General features: G+C 38.6%; 1 protein-coding gene across 2 annotated transcripts in view; it reads right to left on the minus strand.

Moving 5' to 3' along the window:
* Positions 1-20,473, minus strand: part of KDM2A (lysine (K)-specific demethylase 2A) — a 91,000-nt gene that overhangs the window by 37,500 nt on the left and 33,027 nt on the right. For both annotated transcript variants that reach the window (XM_010837716.1, XM_010837717.1), the window contains exons 3-5: positions 3,431-3,569; positions 2,730-2,808; positions 2,256-2,302 (exon numbers count right to left, since the gene is read on the minus strand). In XM_010837716.1, coding sequence (XP_010836018.1) covers positions 2,256-2,302; positions 2,730-2,808; positions 3,431-3,569 — 265 coding nt within the window. The remainder of the gene's footprint in view (positions 1-2,255; positions 2,303-2,729; positions 2,809-3,430; positions 3,570-20,473) is intronic.

A 20,473-nucleotide genomic window follows, 5' to 3' on the forward strand; every position in this document is an offset into this window, starting at 1 on the left:
AATTGTGCAGTAGTTTGAGCATTCTTTGGCATTGCCTTTCTTTGGGATTGGAATGAAAACTGACCTTTTCCAGTCCTGTGGCCACTGCTGAGTTTTCCAAATTTGCTGGCACATTGAGTGCAGCACTTTCACAGCATCATCTTTCAGGATTTGAAATAGCTCAACTGGAATTCCATCACCTCCACTAGCTTTGTTCATAGTGATGCCTTGTAAGGCCCACTTGACTTCACATTCCAGGATGTCTGGCTCTAGGTGAGTGATCACATCATCGTGATTACCTGGGTCATGAAGATCTTTTTTTGCACAGTTCTTCTGTGTATTCTTGCCACCTCTTCTTAATATCTTATGCTTCTGTTAGGTCCATACCATTTCTGTCCTTTATCGAGTGAGTCCATCTTTGCATGAAATGTTCCCTTGGTATCTCTAATTTTCTTGAGGAGATCTCTCGTCTTTCCCATTCTGTTGTTTTCCTCTATTTCTTTGCATTGATTGCTGAGGAAGGCTTTCTTATCTCTTCTTGCTATTCTTTGGAACTCTGCATTCAGATGCTTATATCTTTCCTTTTCTCATTTGCTTTTTGCTTCTCTTCTTTTCACAGCTATTTCTAAGGCCTCTTCAGACAGCCATTTTGCTTTTTTGCATTTCTTTTCCATGGGGATGGTCTTGATCCCTGTCTCCTATACAATGTCAAGAACCTCCATCCATAGTTCATCAGGCACTCTATCTATCAGATCTAGGCCCTTAAATCTATTTCTCACTTCCACTGTATAATTATAAGGGATTTGATTTAGGTCATACCTGAATGGTCTAGTGGTTTTCCCTACTTTCTTCAATTTCAGTCTGAATTTGGCAATAAGGAGTTCGTGATCTGAGCCACAATCAGCTCCCGGTCTTGTTTTTGTTGACTGTATAGAGCTTCTCCATCTTTGGCTGCAAAGAATATAATCAACCTGATTTTAGTGTTGACCATCTGGTGATGTCCATGTGTAGAGTCTTCTCTTGTGTTGTTGGAAGAGGGAGTTTGCTATGACCAGAGCATTTTCTTGGCAAAACTCTATTAGTCTTTGCCCTGCTTCATTCTGTATTCCAAGGCCAAATTTGCCTGTTACTCCAGGTTTTCTTGACTTCCTACTTTTGCATTCCAGTCCCCTATAATGAAAAGGACATCTTTTTGGGGTGTTAGTTCTAGAAGGTCTTCATAAAACCATTCAGCTTCAGCTTCTTCAGCATTACTGGTTAGGGCATAGACTTGGATTACTGTGATACTGAATGGTTTGCCTTGGAAACGAACAGAGATCATTCTGTCGTTTTTGAGATTGCATCCAAGTACTGCATTTCAGACTCTCTTGTTGACCATGATGGCTACTCCATTTCTTCTAAGGGATTCCTGCCCGCAGTAGTAGATATAATGGTCATCTGAGTTAAATTCATCCATTCCACTCCATTTTAGTTCGCTGATTCCTAGAATGTCGACATTTACTCTTGCCATCTCCTGTTTGACCACTTCCAATCTGCCTTGATTCATGCACCTGACATTCCAGGTTCCTATGCAATATTGCTCTTTACAGCATGGGACCTTGCTTCTATCACCAGTCACACCCACAAATGGGTATTGTTTTTGCTTTGGCTCCATCCCTTCATTCTTTCTGGAGTTATTTCTCCACTGATCTCCAGTAGCATATTGGGCACCTACTGACCTGGGGAGTTCCTCTTTCAGTATCCTATCATTTTGCCTTTTCATACTGTTCATGGGGTTCTCAAGGCAAGAATCTGAAGTGGTTTGCCATTCCTTTCTCCAGTGGACCACATTCTATAACCAAAGGTAGCGTTAGTGAAAATTTTCTGGAAATTTCTCTATGGCTTTTAGGGAAGGATGAGAATCATAAATGAGGTTTCATTCTTGACTCAGAGAAATATAATTCTACTTTTGAAATTTTACCCTCGAAGGCAGGCTCTTCATGGAGAGAAGGAAGGACGCACAGAGATAAAACTGGAAGGTAGGAAAGAGGCAGATGTTCAGATGCTGTGGTCTAATGAGAAGTACTCAATGAAGCAACTTCAGTAACTCCCTTTGAGGAAATTCTCAGTTGCTAAATAGTACTATCTAATCAAGACAGTATTTCAAGTAGTATATACTTCAAATAAATATATAGTTCAATGCTCCTAAACCTTAAAATCTCAGTAAGAGATTTAAGACTCAGCTGTAAATCTTAGATCTTTGCCTCAAAAACAAAGGCCTTGAGTGTAGCACTTACCGACACACATTTTGACATCATTCACAGTGAAGTCTGGATCTGGCATCCTATGAAACAAACACCAGTAAGTATAATGGGAAGCACAACTACTCTAGTCAGGGTGAGTTTTTTTTTAAAGAACTAAGAACTCCCCAGTCAAGCCCCATCAATCTTCAAATTGAGGATTAAAAAAATATATTTTAAATATAAACATTTATACATATATAAACATATTTATACATATATAAACAGATGTACATATATATGTAGGAAAAAAGAATATATGAGAAAAGGTTAATAGGGATTATTCAGGGTGATAGATTTCAGGAGATTTAAATTTATTTTCTTTATAGTTCATCTATATTTTCTCATTTACATATAACACACTTCAGATAGTTTCAATGATCTATGCTTTGGATTATCAATACTGCATTGTCTATAGCCCTGTGTGTAATGTGGCCACTTTGCAGCCAAACCCAATCAGTGAACACTTACTTTATTCCAAGTCCATCGGAATTCTTGAAAATCAGAGGATCTCTTAAGCCACCCCGCTGGATATACTCTACGTTAAAATCTGTCACCATAAGAAAACAATTGTTAGAAAGGCCAAGAGGTTTAGCTGGAAAAAGATAAAAGGACCTACGTAATACGATAAGAGATTTCCACAATCATTCAGAATTTAACCAACAGGGGATAGTACTATTGAGTCATCTCATAAATCCCAAGCAGAAACCACATCCTGTGCCTTAACAGCCTAACATCTAATTCTGCCCCCTGCAATACACACCATGACATCCTTGTCAGTTTGCCAAAGAACGAGCTGCATGACACACACGGAGCTCAGTCATGGTGGAGCAGGTACATGCATAAAGGAATTGCTATTGAACTATTTTTAATTAAACCCAAACCAAGGGATAAGAGAAGGAAGAGGCCTTTAGGGGAAAAAATCCCAACATTCCTGTCCTAATAAACGCTTGCTTCTTCCAATATAGCAGAGAATGACTCATGGGGTAGGGCTGGGGGACCGGGGGAGGCTGGTGCATGAGTGGCATTGTGTAAGAAGAGAAAATAAAGATAAACAGCATCACAGCATTAACAGGCAGTATTTTGGCTGCAGACATGCTGAGCCCACAGCTCCCAGAGTCTACAACCTCCTACATCAAGTGGCTGCAGGTCTGAATCCAAATGATACTGACCTTTTCCTTCCATAAAAGTAACAAAATTTGCATTATATTTGTTGGTGTGGAGCTTCTCTTCCAAGTCAAAAGTTCTTTTTCCTTCAATTTCATCATCTGAAATGCCATCATCTTCATAGCGTCGTCGCATGGTACCACGCTGGGGAGAGAGGGACAGAAGGATGAAATCATACACCTTTTCAAGATTTTCACTTGCTACGTTAAGCATCCATTTGCCTTGCTTTGTAGATCTTTTTCTCAAATAAAGGTCAGCTAATATTCTCACAATGTATGAAATTTAAAATGAGTCACTAAGTTCCCCACTTGTAAATTTTACACTGCTAACTCTTTGAGCCTACAGATAAATTTACAACAAAAACCAAATGACCAAATAGGGCCTACTAAACATTTTTTTCTCCTGGCTGCACCACACAGCATATGAGATCTTAGTTCCCTAACTAGGGATTGAACCCACACCCCTTGCATTGGCAGCACAAAGTTTTAACCACTAGATCACCAGGATAAGTCCTATGAAACATTTTATTTATCTACCATCGTTTATCAGAGGGTGGACAAACTGTCTTTATAGACTTTACAGACCAGGATACAAAACATAATTTTTTTATGGGGAAGGCTACTTCTGGATTAGCTTTCTAAAACAACCTTTGAGAATAGACTAAAACATTTTAATTAATGAAGCAAAACCGCTTTTACAGCAGATAAAGTTAACCTAAACAACAGCATTCCAAAGAGCAGACCACCAATACTTAGCATTAAAGATGTCTTCCCAAAGGAAAATATACGAATGGTCAACAAGCACATAAAAAGTGCTTAGGATCATTGGTCATTAGAAATAAATACCACAAAAATATACCACTTTACACCCAGCAGGATGGCTATTACCAAAAAAGGCAGACAATAACAAGTGTTGAAGAGAATGTGGAGAGACTGGAACCCTTACACAATGTTGATGGGAATGTAAAATATTGTAGCCATTTTGGAAAAGTTTGGCAGTTTCTCAAAACATTAAACAGTAAATCATGATTCAGCAATTCTCCTCCTAGGTGTATATCCAAAAGAATTAAAAACATATCTAAAATGCAGATGTTCACAGCAGAACATTATTTGTAACAGCCAAATGGCAGAAACAACCCAAATGTCAGTCAGTTGATGAACGGATTAACAAAATGTGGTATATTTACACATGGAATATTATTTGACCACAAAAAAGAACAAAGTACCGTTATGTGCTACACATGGACGAATCTTGAGAACAACATACTAAGTGAAAGATGCCAAACACAACAGACCGTGTATTACATAATTTCATTTTTTATTTTAATTTTTTGCTGTATAAACGATCTTTACTGTGTACAACAGGAAGTGGAAGAGGAGGAGCTATAACAGCTCTGGCTCCTGGGGCAGCTGCACACACTCAGTCACTACCCTCAAAAAGCCAGTTTCATTTTCATGAAATGTCCAGAATAGGCAAATCCACAGAGACACAAAGTAGATTAGTGGATGCTAGAGACTGGGGAGATGGAGGGATAGAAAGTAACTTAACAATGTGGGTTTCTTTGGGGAACAATTAAAAATGTTCTAGAACTAAACAGTGGTGACATCTGCACAACCTTGAATATACTAAAAACCACTGAGCTGTGCACTTTAAACAGGTGAATTTTATGGTATGTGAATTATCTTGGTAAGCTGCCTGTTTTAATTTTTTTCTTAAGATAACATGTTGCTCATGCTGCAAATTTACCTTTTGGTATAGTTTACTTTAGCCAGTATTAAAATTTGCTGAAATTTCTGTAACACATGGGACAACTTATGTGAGGCAACGGTAAAGGAGCCCAACTCCAGGGTGTACTGTGCTTAGTCGCTCCATTGTGTCCAACTCTTTGCAACCCCATGGACTGCAGTCCACCAGGCTCCTCTGTCTAGGGGGATTCTCCAGGCAAGAACATTGGAGTCGGCTACATGCCCTCCTCAAGGGATCTTCCCAACCCAGGTCTCCCACAGTGCAGGCAGATTCTTCACCACCTGAGCCACCAGGGAAGCCCTGTTCACATAAAACCCCAGGGTTCAAGATATTGGGGAAAGATGCGTGTGTCATGGGAAAAAATCAGAAGCTGAATCTCAGAAGGAAGACTAGCAAAAGAAGGATTTTCAGAGAGACATTCCATGGCTTCCTTCCAATCTAACTTGAGCCCCACATACAGCTAAAGGTAAGAGCTATGGTCCCACTGGAAGAAGCACAGCAGGGAGGGAGAGAAAGAACACACTCCACTACTTACACAAGGGCCTGCCTGGCCCAGACCATACCACCACCTGGTTACACCCAAGTGGAGCTCCTCACTTTACCTTTCCCATATCCCTCTGAGTATTAAAATAGTTAAACGAAGAAAAAATATCTACCACCCCACTCAGAATACCCCTCTCCCAATCAACACAAACAGAAGAAAACAGGGAGCACAGCATGCCTTGGGTTCAAAAAAAAATAAAACTGGGAATGGAAAAAGAGGCTGGTTTGGTCCTTAGATTCCTGGTGAGGTTCCTCGCAGCCTCTGCTGCCCATTCCCACGCCTGCTGCGGTGCTCATCAACTGAGGTTCCAAGGGGTAGGGGAGGTCCAGGTGGGAAGGAGTATGGATTTGGGGACTGAGGTGCCGAAGGCCCCCACCCCAGTATGTGCTAAGAACAACCAAACCTAGAATTTAAATACTGATGATCTAGAATCGATTACACAGCACCAGAATTTATATAAACACGTTAAGAAAATGAGACACTGGAGAAAAGTCTCTTAGGGAATGGGACAAGGGAAAGAGCAGAAATAAGAAATTAAAATTAAAGTAAATAAAACTGATGGTTACACACCAGAGGAGAGCGAGATTCAATTTACCAGTTTTAGGTAGAAACACTGATGAATACCTGTTATCTTTTCCAAGTTTGGCAAAAAAAAAAAACCCTTATAACACTCTTACCTAGCAGTTTGTTGCCATAAGTCACATCTTAAAGGCCAAAAGATCTATTTTTAGTAGACCTCTTACTCTAAAAATGCCACCAATGCTCAAAAATACTTTTAGATACTTTTATATTTGAAGGGAGGCTGGTTATTTTCGCTGACAATTTCTTAAATGGGTTTGTGTTTTGAAAGGCATCACTCAGTTCTCTTCCTCACCTGATTTCACATGTATCTTAGAAAAGAACTCCAAAAGATGAGTTCCAAGCATGTCAAAAAGCAAGAGAAATACCACTGAAATAAATATGGTTTCCCACAACAATCATTTTTAGAAAGCATTCATTTGCACACAGAAATAACCTCCTCACATACAAGGTCAATTAATTTATGACAAAGGAGGCAAGAACACATAACAGGGAAAGGACAGTCTCTTCAATACATGGCGTTGGGAAAAGCGGACAGCTACACACGAAAGAACGAAACTGAACCACTACCTTTTACCATACACAAAAATTAACTCAAAATGGTTCAAAGACTTAAATATAAATTTGAAACCATTAAACTTCTAGGCAATAGCTCCTTGACATTAGCCTTAGCAATTTCTTTTTGGATCTGACTCCAAAGGCAAGGGAAAACAAAAACAAAAATAAACAAATGGCAATATGTGTGTGTGTGTAGACACACACACAGTGAAATACTACTTAGCCACAACTACAAATAAAATTTTGCCATCTACAGCAACATGGATAGACTTGAAGGGCATTACGATTTGTAAAGTAAGTCAGGGAAAGACAAACACTGTATGATATCACTTATATGTGGAATCTAATAAACATAACCAATTAGTGTATACAACAGAAGAGCAGCAGACGCACAGATATAGAGAATGAACTAGTGGTTACCAGTGAGGGGGCAACATAGGTAGAGGAGCAGGAGATACAAACTACTGAACGTAAGACAGGCTCAAGGATGTACAGGCAATATAAAGGGAAAGTAACCTTTAAAAACTATAAAAATTTCAAAAACTAAAAAAATTTTAAATGGTGCTGGCACAACTAGACAACATGTTAAAGACTGGACGTGTAAAAGAATGAAACCTGATCTCTACCTCATATCTTATTAAAAAAAAAACTAACTCAAAATGGATCAGACTTAAATGTAAAGGCTAAGACTACGGAATTCTTAGAAGAAAGCACAGTGCAAATGTTCATGATTTTAGACTAGGCAATAGTTACTTAAATAAGACACCAAAAACACAAGGAACAACAGAACAGATTAACTGGACTTCTTCAGAATTAAAACTTCAAAAACACTACACCAACAAAAGTAAAAAGCAATTAATTTATAGAATGAGAATATATTTGCAAATTATATATCTCATAAGGGCCTAATATCCAGGATATATAAAGAACTCTTTCAACTTAAAACTGAAAAGACAAAAAATAAAACTAAAATGGACAAAGGTTTGAATGAGTATTTTTCAAAGATATATAACTGGCCAATAAGCACATAAAACATCATTAGTCTTCAGCTCATCAGTCATTAAGAAAATGCAAATCAAAACCACAATGAGAAACTACCTAACATCTACTAGGTAATACGTGCTGGTGAGAATGTGAAAAAAGCAAAAGCCTCATACAGCCTCCCATAGCGCCACCAAGGAACCCAGTGGGAATATAGAACAAAACAACTCTATAGACGAGTCTTGCAGTTCCTCAAACTGGTTGAGAGTTACCATATGACCCAGAAATTTCATTTCTAAGTATCTAATCTATCCAAGAAAATGAAAACATGTCCACACAAAAACACACACACTAATGTTCATAGCAACATTATTCACTATAACCAACGGGTGATAACAAATGGGTGATGACAAACAGGAAAATAAAATATAGTATATATCCATGCACTCTCTTCCAACAACACAACAAATGACTCCACACAGAGATATCACCAGATGGTCAGTATCCAAATCAGACTGATTATATTCTTTGCAGCCGAAGATAGAGAAGCTCTGTATAGTCAGTAAAAACAAGACCTGGAGCTGACTATGGCTCAGATCATCAGCTCTTTATTGCAAAATTCAGGCTCAAATTGAAGAAAGTAGGGGAAATCACTAGGCTATTCATGTATGACCTAAGAGGTGATGAATAGATTCAAGGGATTAAATCTGGTAGACAAGTGCCTGAAAAACTATGGATGGAGGTTCGTAACACTGTTCAGGAGGTGGTGACCAAAACCATCCCCAAGAAAAAGAAATGCAAGAAGGCAAAGTGGTTGTCTGAGAAGGCCTTACATATACCTGAGAAAAGAAAAGTGAAAGGCAAAGGAGAAAGGGAAACATATATCTAATTGAATGCAGAGTTCCAGAAACAGCAAGGAGAGATAAGAAAGCCTTCTTAAGTGGAAAATGCAAAGAAATAGAGGAAAAAAACAGAATGGGAAAGACTAGAGATCTCTTTAAGAAAACTGGAGATACCAAGGGAACATTTCATGCAAAGACGGGCACAATAAAGGACAAAATTGGCAAGGACCTAACAGAAGCAGAAGAGATTAAGAAAAGGTGGCAAATATACATGGAAGAACTGTACAAGAAAGCTTTTAAGGATTCAGACAACCATGAGGGTATGGTCACTCACCCAGAGTTAGACATCTTGGAGTGTGAAGTCAAGTGGGCCCTAGGAAGCATTACTACAAACAAAGCTAGTGGAAGTGATGGAGTTTCAGCTGAGCTATTTCAAATCTTAAAAGATGATGCTGTTTAAGTGCTGCACTCAATATGCCAGCAAATTTGGAAAACTCAGCAGTGGCTACAGGATTGGAAAAGTCAGTTTTCATTCCAATCCCAAAGAAAAGCAATACCAAAGAAAGCTCAAATTATCACACAATTGTACTTCTTTCACATGCCAGCAAGATTATGCTCAAAATCCTTCAAGCTAGGCTTCAGCAGTACGTGACCCAAGAACTTCCAGCTGTACAAGCTAGATTTAGAATAGGCAGAGGAATCAGAGATCAAATTACCAGCATCTGTCAAAATCATAGAAAAAGCAAGGGAATTTCAAAAAAAACATCTACTTCTGGTTCACTGACTATGGTAATGCCTATGATTGTGTGGATCAAAACAAACTGTGGGAATATTCTTAATAAGATGGGAGTGCCAGACCACATTACCTGCCTCCTGAGAAACCTATATGCAGGACAAGCAGCAACAGTTACAACTAGACATGGAACAATGGATTGGTTCAAAATTGGGAAAGGAGTACTTGAAGGCTGTATATTGTCAAACTGCTTATTTAACTTATATGCAGAGTATATCATGAGAAATGCTGGGCTGGATGAAGTACAAGCTGGAATCAAGATTGTGGGGAGAAATATCAATAAGCTCAAATATGCAAATGATACCACTTTAATGGCAGAAAGTGAAGAGGTTCTGAAGAGCCTTTTGATGAAGGTGAAAGACGAGAGTGAAAAAGCTGGTTTAAAACTCAACTTTCAAAAAGTGAAGATCATGGCATCTGGTCCTATAACTACATGGCAAATAGATGGGGAAAATGTGGAAACTGTCAGATTTCATTTTCTTGGGCTCCAAAATCAATGCAGACGGTGACTGCAGCCACACTTGAAATTAAAAGATGCTTGGCTCCCTGGAAGAATAGCTATGACAAACATAGACAGTGTATTAAAAAGTAGAGATATCATTTTGCCAACAGAGGTCTGTGTAGTCAAAGCTATGGTTTTTCTAGCAGTCATGTATCGATGTGAGAGTTGGATCATAAAGGAGGCTGAGAGCAGAAAAAACTGATGCTTTTGAACTGTGGTAAGTCAACCCTGAATATTCACTGGAAGAACTGGTGCTGAAGCTGGAGCTCCAATACTTTGGCCACCTGATGCAAAGAGCTGACTCACTGGAAAAGACCCTGATGCTGGGGAAGATTGAGGGCAAGAGAAGAGGGCGAGAGAGGATGAGATGGTTGAATGACATTACTGACTCAATGGAAGTAAGTTTGAGCAAACTCAGGGAGATGGTGAAGGACAGGGAAGCCTGGAGTGTTGCAGTCCATGGGGTGGCAAAGAGTTGGACACAACTTAGGGACTGAGCAATATATCCATACAATGGAATATAGTTAAGCAATAATACAAGGGAGTGAAGTACTGAGAAATGCTGCAACCACAGATGAACTTCGACAAAAACACTAAGTGAAATAAGCTAATTACAAAAGACCATACATTTTATGATTGCCTTTATCTGATGTACAGAATAGGCAAATCTATAAAGACATAGGCTGGAGAGAAGAGAGATGGGGAGTAACTGCTAATGTGTACTGGGGTAATGAAAATATTTTAGAATTAGATACTAGTAATGTTTTCACAGAGGACTTCCCTGGTGGCTCAGACAGTAAAGAAAGCATCTGCCTACAACGCGGGAGACCTGGGTTCGATCCCTGGGTTGGGAAGATCCCCTGGAGAAGGAAATGGCAACCCACTCCAGTACTCTTGCCTGGAAAATTCCGTGGATGGAGGAGCCTGGTAGGCTTCAGTCCATGGGGTCCCAAATAGTTGGACACGACTGATCGACTTGAATGTTTTCACAACTTTGTAGATCTACTAAAAACTCCTGAATTGTGCACTTTATTATTATTTAAAAAAATATTTGGCTGCGTTGGGTCTGAATTGCAGTATGTGGCATCTTCACTCTTTGTTGCGGTATGCGAGCTCTTAGTGGTGGCATGTGGATCTAGTTCCCTGAACAAGACTGAACCCAGGCCCCCTGTGCTGGGAATGTGGAGTCTTAGCCACTGGACCACCAGGGAACTCCCTGAGTTGTACACTTTAAAAGAGTGAATTGAATAGCATATGAATTCTATCTCAATACAAAATAATGATGGGCAGTCTATAACAGAAAAAAGGTTAATACAATGCACATATTTAAGTAAAGCAATGTATTTTTACGATATAAGAATAAAGTCTGACACAGACCAAATCTTGCGTAATAACATTTTTTGAGAAAGCACAATTTTTTTCTAAATTTTCATCGCCATTTCAGTTGACTTGATACGAAAGGACACATAGATAAGTGACTAAAAAAAGCTCTTAAGTATCAGGAACCACCATGCTGTGCCAGAAACGCAAAAGCAGTCTGTTAGTTCTGAGAATTTCCACTCCATCGACTAATGTCATTCACCACATTAACAGATTAAAGGAGAAAAATTAAACGATCAGCTAGATCTGAGCTGTCCAAAATGTTAGCTGCTAGCCACACATAGCTGTAAGACTTAAGTTTATTAAGATTAAAAACATTTTCAACAAACGATGCAAGGGAAACTAGGTATCTGCCTGCAAGAGAATGTGTTAGACCTTTACCTTAAACCATTTCATTTAGTACAAAAAATTAACTCAAAACACATCAAAGACCTCAACATAACAGCTAAAACTATAAAATTCTTAGAAGTAAACAAGGGAAAATCTTCACAGCATTAGCTTTAAAGAGGATTTTTTTTAATGACATCAAAAGCAAAAGGAAAAAAAACAGGTAAACTGGACTTCATCAAAATTTGTAAAATTTGTACAAAAAACACTATCAACAGAGTGAAAAGAAACCGTAGGAGAAAATACCTGCAAACCATACATCTGACATGGGATCTAGCATATATAAAGGACTCTTACAATTCAACAACAAAAGAAACAACCCGATTCAAAAATGGGCAAAGGACTTAATAGGAATTTCTCCAAAGAAGACACCCAAATGGTCAATACGCACTGGAAAAGATGCCAAACATCACCACAAATCAAACCCATAGTGAGATACTACTTCACATCCATTGAGATTCCTATCACCAAAAAAGAAAAAACAAAAAACAAACAAAAAAACCCCACAAAATAACAAGAGTTATCAAGGAAGTGGGGAACTAGAACGCTTATGCATTGCTGGTTGCAGCCTGTGTGAAAAAGAAGTACAGCAATTCCTCAAAAAATTTAACACAGAATTGCCATATGACCCAGTAATTCTACTTCTAGAACCAAAAGAAAACAACCAAAAGCAGGGACTCAGACACTACACCACCAGTGCTCATAATGCCAAAATTATTTTTTTTTTTGACGGTCAAAAAAAAAAAAAAGGCAACAGCCCCAAATTTCCATTGACAGATAAAATGTAGTATTTATATATACAACAAAATATTATTCAGCTATAAAATGAAATGGAGATCTGACACGTGCAGCAACATGGGTAAACCCTGAAGACATTATGCTAAGTGCAACAGGTCAGACAAAAAGATATTGTATGATTCCACTTATGAGGTACCTAAAGTAGACAAATTCATAGAGACAGAAAGAGATTAGAGATTACCAGGGGCTGGGGGGAGGAGGAATGGGAAGTTACAGTTTTACGATTATACAATTTCTATCTGGGGTAATTTTGTTTTGGAAACAGTAATGATGGCAGCACAATACTCTGAATTAACACCACTGAATTAATTTGCTTAAAATGGTTAGAATGGCAAGTTTTGTTGCAAATATCTTACAATTTCTAAAAATAATGCAATATATCAAAAATCTCCCTTTAAGAGTCACTGTATAATTCCTTCATTTTATATCAAATAGGTTTTGCCTACGGTAACTTCTGAGAATCAGGAAATATGGTGGAATTATTTTACAAAGAAGAAAGGTAAAACTGACCTAAGTTTACCCTTTTAGAAAACAGAAAAACAAGAAAGCTGAACTATCTAAAGGGAGAGCTTATCCCTTGTCAATTCTACTACAGACACTTTACTGTGTGATCTTAGGCAGTTAAGTGAATCATTTAACCTCTCTAGATCCTAATTTTCCCTTGGAGGTAAATAATACAAGGTCCCTCTGTGCTCTACAATAAAGTCCTCACCACCTGATTCTCAGCCTTGCTCTCTCTTACCTTATACTGTGTTCACATTTTGCTGACCCATAGCCCCACCTCTGTCCTGACCAGGGACACTGAGAGGCACGAGTGGTGGGTTGGCAGGACAGCCCTCCAAGGGACGTCCACATCATCCTCCTGTCCTCCCCACGCACCGCCCCCCCAATATTAAACAAATCTCCGTGTATCTCAATCAACCAGATGTTAAGGCAGTTATTTCTGGAGAGCTTAGGCAATTACCATTCCCCAAGGGATCAAAGGAGTCAAGAGAATGAAGAAATTGTATAAAGTATGAAAAGGCAGTTGCTTTTTAATTAATGACACCCAGAAGGGCTACTGCTTTGAAGGTGAACTATGATGCCAGGACAAAGCAACAGTAGTAACAGCAGTTAACATTCCAGTGTTGACTATGTGCCAAGCACTGTAACAAGCATTCTGCATGTATTAACACATGTAAGGATACTATCCTCTCTTTTGTATGACAAAAGGCAAATGAAGGACAGAAGTAACCTGCCCAAGTTACAAAGCTATTAAGTGGTACAGCTGGGACTGGAACCCAATTCTAAAACCTGTGGTCTTAACCACTACTCTCTCTACTACTGAAATCACTAAGCAACGAACTCTGGCCAGACCAGGGGCTTGGGGCAGCTGAAGTAACTGTCACAGGAGGAGATCCCAGACAAATGAAATGGCTCTGGCAGAGCAAGGAGGTGAAGTGGTGGGGCTGTTGACAACGAAGCAGTCTATAAACCAGAACACCATGCCTGGTACAAAGATCAGCAAAATATCTTCCCAAGGGAGGGAGGTTTCTGATACGTGCTAAGGGATACAACATTTCCTTTAAATGTTATTTAACATTTCACCAATCCTAACTTCTAATTCTAGCTTTTACTTAACTTCCTGGACATTCAGTTATTTTGGCTGAAATAAAAATACTGCAATTTCTAACCACAGACCACTTTACATCAAAGAGTGCTTTGAACCTAGTACGTTTATTATATATGCTAATTAAAATTTGTTTTCATTCTCTATATTTGTAGTCAGGGACATTTATCACACACTTTCTGTAAAGATGATGTTGCCAACATTTTTTTTTTAAACCAAGATTCACATTTCCTACTGTCTCTAAGTTCTGATCTGAGGCAGATCTACCTCACTACCTTAGAGAAAAGTTTTAATTACACAGCCTCTTTGCTGGTGACGGTATAAGAAGCCAAGTAACAAGTGTATTTTCATGTCCCACATCATGATACTGCTTTAAAGAAAAAGTTTGGGGGCATCTTTTTATCAATTTATAAAGCGATACAGATTACATCTGAACCTTTCCAACACACACCAAATCCCTACTTGATAAGTGCTTAATAAGCTCTTATACATCTTCAAAGAAAGAAGCAAGCTCAGGTTCTCAACTGGTCCCCTTCACAAAAGTATGACTACATATATATCCTAAAAATCAACTAAGCTTGAAGGTGTTGTTCTCATTTTCTTTCTTTCCATATTTTTGAAAACCCGATATTACTGTAAGATCACACAATGGGGCAGGTACATATGTAGATGAATCACTGCCTACCACCTTTCTATGTGTGTACATGTGTTTGTGATATAAAAATTATTTGAACACTTACTCATTCATAAAACAGGGCACTCATTATGGAGTTAAAGCCAGATGCTCTGCATACAAAGATAAAAGGCACAGTCTAGCGCTAAGATTTCTGGCCAGTAGGGGGAGACAGACATGTAAGTAAATTACAGTATTACCATTAATGTGATATGCATTAAGACAGGTAGGTACAGAATTTATTAAAGTCCAAGAGGAAGGAGTAGTAGAATGGTTGGTGAAGGCTCGACTTACGAGAAGAAATGTTTTCTCATTCAATATAACTTTACTGAACATCTACTAAGTGCCAAGGACTATGGATATAGATTCTATATTGCTCCTCTGTAGCAGTGACCTCTGTAGCTTTTGAACTGCAGTGCTGGAGAAGACTCTTGAGAGTCCTTTGGACTGAAAGGAGATTAAACCAGTCAATCCTAAAGGAAATCAACCTTGAATATTTATTAGAAGGACTGATGCTGAAACCGAAGCAGCAATACACTGGCCACCTGATGCAAAGGGCCGACTCATTAGAAAAGACCCTAATGCCGGGAAAGATTGAAGGCAGGAGAAAGGGACAACAGAGGATGAGATGGATGGATGGGATTACTGACTCAATGGACATGAATTTGAGCAAGCTCCATGAGATTGTGAAGGACAGGGAAGCCTGGCGTGCTGCAGTCCATGGAGTCGCAAAGAGTCGGACACGACTGAGCAACTGAACTGAACTAAACTCCTCCCCACTGGGTTACTGAGACTCTCCTTAACAGAGGGTGAATATCATTTTTCAAAAATAAAAGTTGTTTGTTTAGAAAAATGTGGTAACTTCATTACATCTCATGAGATTTTAATGGCAACGTCCTAAGGTAGTACAGAAACAGGAGGAATCACTGCCTTACAGTGACTAACCCTTGGGCCCATTTCTACCTTTAGATGACACACCCGCTGCCCCTAAAATAGTAAGAGGCTTGAGGACAAGGATAAAGGAAGACACATGCTTAATTTTAACACAACTGCGTTACTGTATTACAAAGAACGTGTACTTATCAACTACATAGCTGAAAAGCTTGCATTTCTTTTGTTGACAGTTCAGCCTCCAAATATTTCTGGGCTAACTGAAGATCAACTTATGCAGAGACCAACAGCACAAAGAACATTTTCTATATATACAAAACATTAGCAGATCACAGTAATTCCAACAAGACAGAGTAATCCATAAATAGAAATTTGGCAAGAAGTTTATTCACATCTAAGTCTCTGATTTTAAAAAAAGAAAAAAAGACAGCTGAGAAGGCAGAATGCTCAAAAGGAGAGGGATATACAACACAAAGTGAACTTCTCCCCTAAAGTTCCCTCAGAACTAATGTCAAATACTTAGTATGTACAGAATGATCCTAAAATCCTGAGTCAGGATACACTTACTCAACCACAAATATGTCCTCCAAAAACCCAACTGGCTGAGAAATGAGTTACAGTGCTGGATCTCTGCCATCAACACCCCCTGCTTTTCTGCATACTGTTTGGAATAATCAACTGTTCAGTGTGCTTGCTGCACAACTAATCATGATGGTGCCACAATTCTATAAGAGAAAAAACTGGTGTAAGCAGCAAAATCAGTCTGTGAAATTCAGGATGAAGACAGGCATCCCAACACCATCCTGAAGAGAAATAATCTGAGTTCAGACATTACAGAAAAAGCACATTTTCATTCCCCTAAAGGTTTTTACTAGAATACACATACATACACTTTTCTCCTTGGATACTGGCAAAAGCAGTACTCAGCAATATTACATGTTCTACCAACATGCAAATTTTCGATCAGTTTATCCTCTAAAAGAAGCCCAGTCAAACCATCAGAGAAACTGGAAATAACAGCATTTGTCAATGTCCAAGTCACCTTGGGGGTTTTACTTCTTAAGTAGCTGGGAAAAAGAGATGTGTAATTCCTCACTCTCCTTTCTGTCCCACTCTCAAATCTTCACCTCCTTCTTGTAACCACAGAATGCTTCTTAAACTTAGCACTCTTACTCTCTGACATTCAAAAGTTACTCTGAGTTAAGTGAAATCATTATCTAAAAGGAATATAAAATGTTTGCTTTTTCTAATTTTTATCTCCCAGAGCAGAAAAGGGAATTTTGGAAGGACTGATCATTAGGAAATAATCTTCAAATTATTCACACATAAAGAAAATGGAAAATACCACCCACTAAAAATGGAAACAATAATGAACTCAGAAATATTCAGTTTGTCCTTCAACTCAACAAATGTCTTAACTTATTTTCATTAGCCAATGAACATCCTCTGAGATTCAAATAGTCCCTGAACACCTATGTTTACTGCCTGGTTTGTTTCTATAGCAACAGACACCTAGAATGCAGAAACAAAGATAATGCCTAATTTCTTCACCATCTTCTGTAAGTGATGCAACTGTAAGTCATTAGTATGATAGATGGCACAAGCAGAGCATTTCCAGTTCCTGGAAGGTAAAGATTAGTGTATCTGTTGGGCAAAACAATTTATAGAAAAAGATAAAGCCCCTAAAAGTTTACCTCAAATTTAAAAGGGAAGTAAGAACAATCTGCCAGTCACTAAGAAAGGTACAGTGACCCTGAAAGGACAGTTGATTTTGGAAAACATTAACTCTACTTACTCAGTAAATAATATGAACCATTAAAGGTGTCACACACACTGCTTCTCCTAAATTTTAGGTGAGTTAGGGGAGACAGCAAGCAGTCACTTAAAGCCAGAAGACAGTCCATAAACGCACCTATTTCCAGTCTTGCTATATTCCTCTAATCAACATGTGTTTCTCTATGGCCCTCCTCTCTGGAGCTCTGACTAATGCTTTGATTCATAGACAAAGCTCAATCTCTTAACCAACACATGACTTCTTTCAAACTGTCAAATCTGAGATTTAGAGGAGTCATGAAATTCCATGTTAAGGAGCAGGAGCTCTGAAAGGAACTGGCAAACAATCAAAAGCTGGTATTTTACAATATCCCTCACAGACACATATACTCTTCCTCTCCCCACTGCCATGGCCGCATTAGAATCCTGGCAAGACCACTTCCCATCTTTCAGTCATTCATTTGTGTCGACTAAGGTTAAGGCACAGACAATTGAGTCTTCACTTCTGAACTGACCTAGGAATGTAGTAGAAGAGTGGCAAAGTAACCCACTGCACTAAGAAGCCCAACAGCAAAAGGAAAACTCAATAAAGCAGTTATACTCAAGCTAAGAGAGAAACCAATAATGCAAGTTAATGACGAGGTTTGCTAAATTCCTCCAGACATTTAAAACATTGCCAATCACTTCCCAACCAAGCGAACATTCTGAGAAAAATTCACCTGCAGGTATGACCCCATTTATTACTTATTATCTTCAGCAAAACTACATAAGGAGAACAAAGCAACCGGAGTTGGAGTAGGTGTCGGCCTGGGTCTAGATACTGGTACTCTGAGCTTTGAATTCCCTAAGCTTTCATTTTCTTGTGTGAATATGTCAATAATTTCACTTAATTCTTGACACCACAGGATTGTGGTGAGGTTTAAATGTACATATGCAAAAACACTCTGCAAACTGTAAAGTGCCGTATCAGTTCAGTTCAGTCCTCAGTTGTGCACAACTCTTTGCGACCCCATGGACTGCAGCACACCAGGATTCCCTGTCCACCACCAACTCCCCAAGCTTGCTCAAACTCATGTCCACTGAGTCAGTGAAGCCATCCAACCATCTCATCCTCTGTCTTCCCCCTCTCCTCCTGCCTTCAATCTTTCCCAGCATCAGGGTCTTTTCCAATGAGTGCCCTATACAAAGAGGCTAAATGGAGTAGTGGCAGAGTCTAGGGTTCAAATAACAGTTCTGCCTCTCACTGTGTAAGAGCCACTTAACTAACAATTAAAATAGAAGCCATGGCACAGGACTGGATGAGGATTAAGAGAGATAAAAGACATAAAATAGCTGGCATGAGCTCAAAAAGTATTAAGAATTCTGGTTTTCAACAGGAATCAACACTGGATTGGGAAATAACCATCTTTCCCAAAAAGAGTGATTTGGTTTACGTGGCTAGAGACAAGTCCTACTTGACATGCCTTTTCTCATATAGCATTAAACAATGGATAAGGTTTTCTCCTTCTTTATCATCCCAGGTGGCAGACTTCTAATAAGTTTTCTAAGCCTAACCCTCTCAGGAGCTCTTTCATGGTTCCACCATCTCTAAATCTTCTTATACCAAATACCTAATCCTAGGGATAAAATTTCACAAACTCCAACAACTGTACCCTGTTCATCCCCACACTGCCAGCTCTTTTAATTTAATATAAGTGGTCATTCCTGGAAGGTGTTATTTAGGAGAAGCCTAAGTGGTAGAGTTGGTTCTACTGTTGTTGATTTCTGGGTAGAAGGAACCCAGAAATCAACATTTCAGGAATAATACAACCATTAAAGGAATGGTCACATGTGAACAGAAGTGCAGAGCCAGAACAGAGGAGCTACGTGCTTATACAAGAAGAAGTTTTTGGACATCAAGACAGACTAGAACAGAAGACTGAAGATAAGACTAAAGGAAAAAAGAGAAGTGACCAAAAAGGAGGTTTAGAACACAGTTGACATAAAATAAATTTCACACCTGCCTGCCTGTGTTGCTCTAATATCTCAGAAGGTGTTACAGGAGTAATAATTATATACATTTAAAGAAAATAAAAATTAAATCATGCCAATCTGAATTATTTGGCATGTACTGCTATGATTCTCTTGTATTGTTGGGATGTAATGAGAGAAAACTCTAGTGAAAAGTAAATTATGTTAAATTTTATATTGCCAAGAGAAAGGGGAATAGACAAAGAAATTGAAGGGATTTGATAAACCATACTTCATCCTTCACTGTACTTGTTAGAAAGCTTGTTCAGTACTGAAAGAAAGTTTCTAAGAGAGACAGAGTAAAGACTTAGAACAGAGACCTAAAAGCTCTTTCCCCACCATCATCCTCATAGAGATTCTAAGCTGGTGAGTCCCATGGCTTTTGTACCAGAATTTACATGTCCTGAGTACTTACTGTAGGCTGAGTTCTGTCCAAGACAGGAAAGAAAAAATAGAAGTGAGTGGCTGTTTTCCAGAAGCTCATAATTTGTTTAGAAAACAAAACTCACGAAAAGACTAAAGGCATAGGCAAGAGCAGAATGCAAACAAGAACTTAGAACAGGTTTAGACAATCCACTTTCACACAGGTGAGTGTTGCTATGAAATGCTACAGCTAAATATCAATGTGACTAGATGTTACTACATTTTCTATCATAATAATAGTTAACATATGAATGCCTCCTTGTGTTAAGCATTTTCAAACCCATTTTTATAGCTTATTTATAATCCTTACAATAATCCAATGAAGACAGTAAAATGTCAATTTCAGTTATGAAGAAAGAATCAAAAAGGTTAGGTAACAAACCAGAATTACTTAACAAGTAGCTATTCTTAATCCCTACAACAGAAGTTCTAGAATTTTTTGGTCTCAATCCCTTACACTCTTAAAAATTACTGAGGACCCCAAACAGCTTTTGTATATATGGGTTATACAGGTCAATATTTAGTGATTACAAATTAAAATGGAAGAATTTCTAAATAT

The sequence above is a fragment of the Bison bison genome, unplaced genomic scaffold (genome assembly GCF_000754665.1).
Source record: "Bison bison bison isolate TAMUID 2011002044 unplaced genomic scaffold, Bison_UMD1.0 scf7180017864080, whole genome shotgun sequence".
In the NCBI taxonomy this organism is placed as follows: domain Eukaryota; kingdom Metazoa; phylum Chordata; class Mammalia; order Artiodactyla; family Bovidae; genus Bison; species Bison bison.